Raw genomic sequence first — 9,063 nt, 5'->3', positions numbered from 1 at the left:
GTCTGTCTTAATTGTGGTCACTAGTACAGAACCAGTGTCTGTCTTAATTGTGGTTCCTGGGAAGGGGCACAAGTGTGAGGCATGGCGTTGGGCAACAGCCTGCACTCGTCAGGTGATATGGCTGCAATTTTCTGAGCTATTTTCATTATTCCATAAGAGTTGTTAAATAGGCGAGGGGGCCTGAGCTTAAGAGCCCTGGACCTCTCCTTTGATCATCTGGGGAGCAGAGGAAGCAGAATTTCAAAACCCATGTTCATTGTTTTTAACACATGGAACTGCCACAGACTTAAGCAAAACAGAGAATAATGATAAGTGTTTCTCACAGACAGTTTGTAATTTTTAATAGATAAAAGGTATGAATGCATGTTAAACTATGTGAAAAGGCACAGCCACGACAACAAATAAATATTTAATGAGTCGATGTTTTACTGATCACCAGATGCTGGCAGCTGCAGTAACAGAGTTGATTCCTTATTGAGTCATTTACGAGAGGCTTAGGCAAGGAATGCTGCGAAGTGAAGACCTGTGCTGTGAGTTCTCGCTGTTGAGGGACGGATGAAGGAGTCTGTGGACATGGAGCATAAGTCCTGGAGGTCCCCTTCTGTATCACAAATGAGCTCTGTTCAACCAGAGAGGAAGGTTAGGTAACTGGTTGTCGGGACTGTAGGCTCTGGATCCCGAAGACCAGTGCACTCTCCCAACAGACAGAGCGTAGTCACCTCCTCCCCATCTTGCTGTGTAGCAGGCCCTACGCTGTAAGGGAATGTTGGAACCACAGCTTCTGCCCTGGGCTACATTCATCCCGTCTTTAACAGTGGGAAGACAAGTTAATGAAGCATTTATTTTTGCTGAATAACTAATGGTGTCATCATCTAGGTGTGCGTTTGAAAGGCTGAGCTTTTATTAGCTTCTTGGTTGCAGGGCAACTGTAGGAGGCTTCTTGTGCATGTGCAAGTATTAACTGCTGATGCTTTCAGTCCATTGTCCATAGCTTCTCAGTCAGAACTGTCTGCAACACCAGCACAGATGTGACTCTCGTGACGTTCTCTAGCTCCCCTCTGTCTTTAAAACAAATGCTGTGTCTCGGTTTAATGGACAGTAACATGTGCATTGTGTTCAGGCTAAGAGAACAGTAGTTCCAGGCTCCAGTGCCCCGGGGCTCTGTTGCACAACTATTCAGAGACCTTTCCTGCCTGTGCAAATGAGCCCAGCTGGGACAGGGAGCACAGGTTCTCATGCAGCTACATGAACAGCAGGATCTGTCAACTGCATCTAAAAGAATTCATCAGTACATTCCTAGCAAATATACTTTATCTCTTAGCTATAGGTATTTTTGTAATAAAGATTGCTTTTATCAAGCATCACTTGTCTGTGGCCAAAGTTCTAAAGTTTGATATCTATTTATTCATCAGATACCTTCAACTTTATAAAATTCAAAATATTTAGCCATTCATTCCTTACCTAGAGTGCAGTGCATCCGCATTTGTACGCTTTGGGCATGTTAGTGATTTATCCTATTATCTTCCAAATCAGTCAGCTGTATTTGTAGTGCCTTAGAAAGTCCTTCCCAGGGGCTGGGAAGATAGCTCAGCTGGTAAAGTGCTTCTCAAGACCCAAGTTTTAATGCCCACCGTGCACATGAAAAGGCCAGGTGTGGTGCACATTTGTAATCCCAGCACCAGGAAGATGGAGACTCACAGATCCCTGAAGCTCACTGGCTGGCCATTGTGGCCCTATCTGTGAATTCCAGGTTCCCATGAGGGGCCTTGTCTGAAAATAACAGGTGGATGGCTCCTAAGGAGTGGCACTGGAGGTTACCCCCAGCGGGCGTGCACACACACACAGAGACGGAGAGAGAGGGACAGAAAAATGCACCCACACAAATACACATATACAAAGGTTTTCATGATTGAGTCACAGTTTTCCAGGAGCCATGACTGAGGCTTCACAGAGGAGCGCCGCCAGATTCCATGATGGTCGTGCAAGTAAGCAGAGTGTTCTCTTGTGAGCCTGATAAAGACTCTGGTAGTAGCACAGATAGAATGAGCAAAGTACAAGGAAAGGGGTTTACTCCCGGGGAGACACAACATTTCCATGTGTGAAAGTTCTGCTCAGTGTAGTCTGGGTTTTACTTCTCTTTCTCCCCTCCTTCACCTTTATTTTTCCTTCCCTAAATTGTATATCATGCTGCCGTGTGGAGATCTACAATCCCTTAACTAGGTATGTCAGCGCTATTAACCCATTTCCCATTATCCCACTTAGAAACGAGTTTCTGTTTATCCTTGAATACTCAACTGAGAGACAAATACTTTGAATTTTTTTTAAAGATAGCTTTTCTGAAATTGTTCATGGAATGGTCTGGCAAATGCATAAAAATGTAGTGTGAATCCTTTTTCTATTGAGAGAAATTAATTTTCCCCTTGGTGTCCATGAACCTGAACTAGCTCAGGTATGTGGAGCTCACTCTGTGTGTCTCACCTGCGCCTCCACTGTGCGATGTCTCCAGATGGCAGAAGTTAGCCTTTGCCAGGTTCCACATCTTTCCACATCCTCTCGTTGAGCCTGATTGGTTCTGACACTGCAGCTGCAGGCTCCATGCTGCCCAGTCTGTCATTAAGAGCACCAAGAACAGTCTGGACAGCGGGCTGTTGGAAGTTAATTTGGTGTAAACATAGTGTTCAAAGATTGCTCAAGCTGCAGCATGTAGTGTCCCTATGCGGCCCCTTGCTTCTCTGTGAGGAAGACCCTGCTCAGAGTGTAAACAGGACCCTTAACAGTTCCTTCCAGAGTGCCCAGAGCTCTGAAGAGGGACCTTGAGGAACTGTGCCGACGGAAACATGGAATGCCAATTAAAGTTTTCATTTTTACAAATGGGGAGGGGGGCGGGGAACACAAACACTAAACAGTCCTAGGTCCCAACTAAGAGTTGCCGGTGCTGTGACCATCTGTGGCTTCTCTGATGGACATTAGATTTTTTTCCTCCGTTCTTTGAGACATGTGAGCGAGAAGAGAAAGCAGGGTACAGTTGTCTGAATTTAAATCAGGACCTAGGGAACCTTAGCAACCACTGTGGGCATCAGGCCTGGCTACACAGCCTGAAAGACCCCATCTAGATCCTCTTGTCTCAACACGCTCGATGGTCAGCGGACTTTCTGAGTTGTCCCTTTTGAGAGCACACATGCAGAACATGCTCAAGTTCATACCTGAAGTCACTTAGGCTCGAGGCTCAGACTCTTTGAGACAAAGGTGAAGATGATGAACCTTAGCTTGAACTGACTGGTGTCATGGCAACTAACACTTCACCTTTCGCTGGTCTCCACCTCACACATGCTACAATATTTGTGCACATTAATAATTCATTGCCAAGTGCCAGATTTCTTTGTGCTGTCAAGCTGTGTCAAGGACGGAGTACACTGTGCTATCTCAGATGTCATCTAGCAGACTGTTGAGGGCAAGAAGAATCAGACAGGAAAGCTTACTTCAGAAAATTCCTGAAAATGCCATGGTTTCTACTCACCCATTTGCAGTATTTTTTCTTACAAAGTAAGGGTCTAACTTTATCTACTAGCAAAGCTCATACCTCAGGTGGGGTTGCTTGTGGCAGCTGTAATTGCCCACGGCCGCAGTGCGCAGTCACGTGTGACGTCAGCGGGCACTGGAGTGATCCTGACACAGATACTGAGTACCTCAGGCTTGTCTCTGCCTCGCAAAGGGGAAGGCCTGGTAAGAGTTTCATTCAAACGGCACGAAACCTGCAGGCAGACTGTGCGGCCTCAGATGGTTTCACCTCTTAGGGTCAAACTGTAATGTGTATCGTCAGGAGTGTAGTGGTTTATAGCTGCACCTACAACTGGACACTTTCTAAATGAAAACTATGAGCCTTTGTCTTAAAATGTAAACTATACAAAGGCACATTCCAATTCCTTCATTCAGAGGTAACTGTTAGGTAAGGAAGTCATGCGTTTCTGATTGAGTATTGACCACTGCTACTGTAAAGACTAAGATTAAAAGAGGTTTGTATCTGAACAAAACACTCCTCTCCGTGTCTTGTTACTAGCCACTGAAACAGTTCTCCGGGAGTGCACACATAAAGACCAGTTACTTGGCCATATTTGGATTGTTTTATTTCTGTCCCCTCCCTTAAACACAGAGTACCTTCACTTTCCAAATAGCATTGCAGGTGGGTGAGATAGACCAAGGGCATCATAGTAAAATTAGACCCAAAACACATTGTTTTGACACTGTGCACCGTCTTATGCGAAAGGTAAACTCGAGCTGACTTACACTGATGCACAGGTGAGTGTAGAGTTGTGCTCAAAGGCAGGAGTGGAGGAATGGGCCAGCCCCTGGCTCACTAATGGCTGCTTGGCCAGCTCCCTACATGGGGAGTGCCTGTCAAGTGGATACATTGATATTACCAGACTCCCTCCTGGAGGGAGGAGGGGACATTAATCAGTTTCAGAACTTTGCAACAAATTAAAGTTGAGACCTTGTCACAACCTTGGGAACTTGTCACCTGCCCTGTTCTGTGCTGGGGATCTCTAGACAGGCCCTTAGCACATATGGCCTAGTGGTTATCAGACTCTCACCTACTCTGGTGTGAATGGGTTTTCAGTCAGCCCAGTTGCTGAACATGGCCACCAAAGCAAGAAGACCAAAATCTTCCTGGCTTTTTAGACTGTGTGCCATTTCTTAGCATTTAATATCAAGTCCTTGTACTTACCCGCATTAAGAACTTTTAAAACAAAAAAGTTTAAAAGGCACTAAATTTATCCCTGTCTTTCAACACTAGGCAAACTTAATATAGACAGTCCCTCCAACTCAGAATGGTTTGACTAGGTTCCTTTGACTTTGTGATGATTTGAAATGGTAATATGCGCAGAAGGAACTGTGCCTTGAATTTTGATCTTTCCCCAGACTAGCGTTAGGCGCTGCAGTCACTCTGCACTTGTGCCTGGCTGGAGGCTTACACAACTCTGGGCACACTTGAGGTGGGCCAGGATAAGCTGGAGTGTTCAGCAGATTTGGGATAGTAAGTTCCCTTTCAGCTTAAGGTAAGTTTTTAGGTTGGCTCACAAGTCCCTAGAAGTGACCTCAGATGAAGGTTAAGAAGACGTTTCCCTGGAGCTGGGGAGATGTTCAGTTGATAAGGTGTTGCTTATACAAGCATTAAGATCCTGGGCTTGGATCCCCAGCACCCAGTAAAGGCCAGGTATGGTGGTGTGGATCTTAAGTCTGCTGCTGCTGGCAGGGGGCACAGATGGATCCCTGGTGTTCGCCACTCAGTCTGTCTGGCCAATCAATGAGAGACCCTTTAATTAATCTGCAGGCATTAGTCTTAACTAGGTGTTCAGGAGATGTAGCTACTCTTAAGACTTCATACCTTCTACTTTAGTTCGAAATGTATGTGCTCCTGCAAACTCCTCTACCTCAGTTCTGTGGAATAACCACTGCATGTAAGTTATAGAGCCTGAAGTTGAGCCCTTAAGTGACCTGGAATGCCAGCTGACCAAAGTAATTATTAGTATCGGATTTGCCCTGCTCCTGTTTACTACTCCAGAGAAACAGTGGAACCAAAGCATTGATGTTCTGTTCCAGACAGCAACAGTGCGCTGGTCCATGTGGTATGAGAAGGATTTGGCTCCAGTATTTGTAAGACTGACTGAGCTATGTCTTTGAGCTTGTCTGGGATAGCCAGACAAGTATAAGACAAGCAGAATCAAAACACTGTAAAATACATAATGATATGTTAGGGTGTAGACAAAGTCAAGCTGGTCTAGAACAATATGAAACCGCATGACCTGGGGCTGTATTTTGAGTGGTGTGCACATAATTCTTTGGGTTCAATCTCTGATATCACATACGCAAAGACTAAAATAAATAAAGAATTATAGGAATTTTAAAACTTAGTAAAGTTATTATTAAAGATTCCAGTGATGTTGAGCATTTGAAACTCATTTAAAAACGAGGTAAATGAGTAATGAATGTTACACTTCGGTTTCTATAGGACAGAAATGCGGGCAGATGAGAGTGATCTTGGCATGGGTTCCAGAAGAGCCCCAAGCAAACGGGATGTCGTTTGGGGGATGGGTGCTCTGTGTTGATGCGGGAAACAGTCTGGGCAAGACCTCGAGTCACTTGAAGATTCATCTGGCAACTGCCCCATGAATTGGAGTGTGGAAAGCTTCAGAATTAATGGGACCACTGTTTTTGATGTTGTGCACACGAGTTATCCAAGCACTAGAAATGCGTGCGCAGACTCTGATACCTCAGCAGGAAAGTGTCTGAAATGGAACGCAGCTCTTCTCGGAGGAGGCTGTGTAGTGTTTTGTCTTGTAAGTTCATAAATCATGGGGACCGATGCTGGAAGTAGACCATAACTCAACAGTAGACAGATTGCTCTTCGCTGCTTTCTTTTAAGAAGCAGGTTATAAAACTGTTGGGAGCCTGGTGGGATGGTTTATAGATCATCTTAAGTAATTCAAGGGATCTTTTTGTTTAAATACTGCCTATGTCTTGGAGACAGGAGTCAGTAGTTTAATAAAAAGCCCATGAAATGTCTGATTTTGCTATCTTGTTGTGGGCCTGCTCTATCATCTGCTACCCTGAGGGGGTGGACTTCTGCCTTTGTGGGGAGACCCTACATGTGCTTCACAGTGGACTGTGGTCCTTCGGGTTCCTCTGGGTTCCTAGCAGTGCGGCATTCACACCATGACACTATTTTTTCACTAAAATGGCTCTGAGTTTTGTCAGTGTTTATGTTCTAATTTAGTACCTCACCTCCTGCTCGTCTCTTAGACTGTAAACCTTATTTGTCGCAGAGTGCTAGGAAGGCTCTTCATTCATGGATCTGCCACCTCGGAAACATTGTCGTGAGGCACCTGCTGGTGGGTAGGCTGGCAGCTGCTCATAGACCAGAACACAGCTGAGCCACGGGGCATGACAGGAGAAGGCCCTGTGACCCAGGAGTGGTTCAGATTAGCAGATCTCTATCACTCGAAAGGTGATAAAGAACCTTCTCCTAATGACTTTCTTTTCATCTCTGGACATTAGCCCCCAAAGTACTTGGGTTACAGCTTTGTTGGTCCCGGCTTATAGCTGGCCTAGCAGGGCAATGCTATGGCGCTAAGTTAGCCAGACACTTAAGAAAAAAGGTCTCTCTTTGATAGATGGAAGATGTTTTCAGATGAACTAGGAGATGTCATTTTTACAGCTCTGAGATTGTTCTGTGATCTGGGCTTTAGAGGGGATGTGACATGTCAATTCTAAAGCTTGCATCTTGCTTCTTTCAGACCACTAAGGCCTTTCTTCCGACGATGCTGGAGATTAATCATGGCCACATTGTGACGGTCGCGAGCTCCCTGGGGTTGTTCAGCACTGCTGGAGTTGAGGTTTGTCAGCTCTAAAGCATTTCCTTCCTTCTCACATCACAAGAGACCTGCTACCACACCTCTAAAACAGGCCAGCTGCGGAGGAGGGGTTCTCCTTGGCTGTAAACTTTACCAATACCAATAAACCAAGTTGTCACAGCCCAGAAGACAGGGCAGGGACGGAGCCCATTTTCCTCAGCAGCCTTGCTGGATGTAGAAGGTACAGGTTTGAGAATGGACCCACGGAGCGACACAGCAGTGTGGGGAGAACGGATAAGTGAGGTCAAAGGTGAACTGCCATGGCCAGGGGCAGGTGCTGTATGAGTGTGTAGATCTCAGCTTCTTAACCCGTTCTCAGCTGGGTTGAGATTATAAAACATCTCCACACATTGTTCCCTAAGACTTGGCTACAGATGCCTGGAAAATTGGAATCGCCGCTTCTTGCAGATACGCAAATACTCCTATATCATATGCTCTCAAGTTGTGTTTGAAGTTCAGAAGATGTGGCTCTTGCTATTTAACTTCAGATCCTAATAGCTTATAGCCCAAGTTAACTTATCTTTGTTCTCCTGGTAACAAACAGGTTTTTCAGTCTCCTTCGCTAAACAAGAGGCCATTTGTAAGGTTTCCAGGCACTTCAAAGGGAAGCTCCCTGCATTTTTTCACTACAGCCTTTTAGCTTTCATAGACCCTTTGCAGTGACTTCCCCCAAAGTAACATGATACTTGGTTGATGTGGCAAAAAGCATTCTTCTGTTGTTGCCTGGAAGATGCTGTTTCTGCTCTGAACCACATCAGATATATGTCCTTGAAGACAGCTTCCTTGTCTTGGCTTCGCCACCTGTAACCTTCATAGTAAACATCTAACCAGACAGCACCAGGAAGCTGCACATCAGCTGGGAGCATGTGCACAGACTTAGCATTTCTGTTCTCTCTCCTCTTACTCAGGATTACTGTGCCAGTAAATTTGGAGTTGTGGGTTTTCATGAATCTCTGAGCCATGAGCTAAAGGCTGCTGAAAAGGATGGAATTAAAACAACTTTGGTCTGCCCTTACCTTGTAGACACAGGCATGTTCAGAGGCTGCCGAATCAGGTCAGTGGGAACCTGTCTTCTTGCTAATACAACAGAGTAATGTTGGAGATGTATGGACTTATCTCTCATCAGCCAGTCTTGCACTTGAACTGTCAGCACCAGCTGAGTGCGGTGACACACGTCAGTGATCCCTTAGCACTTCTCAAGGGGCAGGAGGATTGTCACAAGTCAGAAACCAGATTAGTCTCCATGGTGAGTTCCAGGCCAGCCAGGGCCTCATTGTGAGACCTAGCTACAGAGAAGGAAGGGAAGGCTCTAACGTGCATGTGTAAGACTGACAAATGAGGGTTTGACGCCACGCTGATACTAATGGATTAATCCTGAGTATCAGATAGGAGTAGGCTTTTCTCCATCTTCCAGGAGGACATACAGATACCTGGGAGTTTTCTTAGACTCTATATCCCTAAGAGTTACATCTCTACTATTTATTAGTCTTGGCAGGTGATGGCAGCAGGAGAAAAGTCCTTAATGTGACTTTGTCCTAGATATGAAACAATATCAGTGTCACAGAGGGTCACCATACCTTCCCTTCTAAAAAGCCTGAATGTCACACTACAGACCAAGTGAGTGTCACACTACAGACAGTGTCACACTACAGAC

The 9,063-nt window shown here is 45.4% G+C and overlaps 1 protein-coding gene across 1 annotated transcript in view; it reads left to right on the top strand.

Annotated features, from left to right (window-relative positions):
• The window catches only part of Rdh10 (retinol dehydrogenase 10), a 27,361-nt gene that overhangs the window by 14,777 nt on the left and 3,521 nt on the right, over positions 1–9,063 (top strand). The window contains exons 3-4 of the mRNA XM_005361869.3: positions 7,293–7,391; positions 8,318–8,463. Coding sequence (XP_005361926.1) covers positions 7,293–7,391; positions 8,318–8,463 — 245 coding nt within the window. The remainder of the gene's footprint in view (positions 1–7,292; positions 7,392–8,317; positions 8,464–9,063) is intronic.

The sequence above is a fragment of the Microtus ochrogaster genome, linkage group LG5 (genome assembly GCF_000317375.1).
Source record: "Microtus ochrogaster isolate Prairie Vole_2 linkage group LG5, MicOch1.0, whole genome shotgun sequence".
NCBI lineage: Eukaryota > Metazoa > Chordata > Mammalia > Rodentia > Cricetidae > Microtus > Microtus ochrogaster.
The sequence above is the reverse complement of the archived record's forward strand: the minus strand, read 5'-3'. Positions and strand labels throughout refer to the sequence as shown.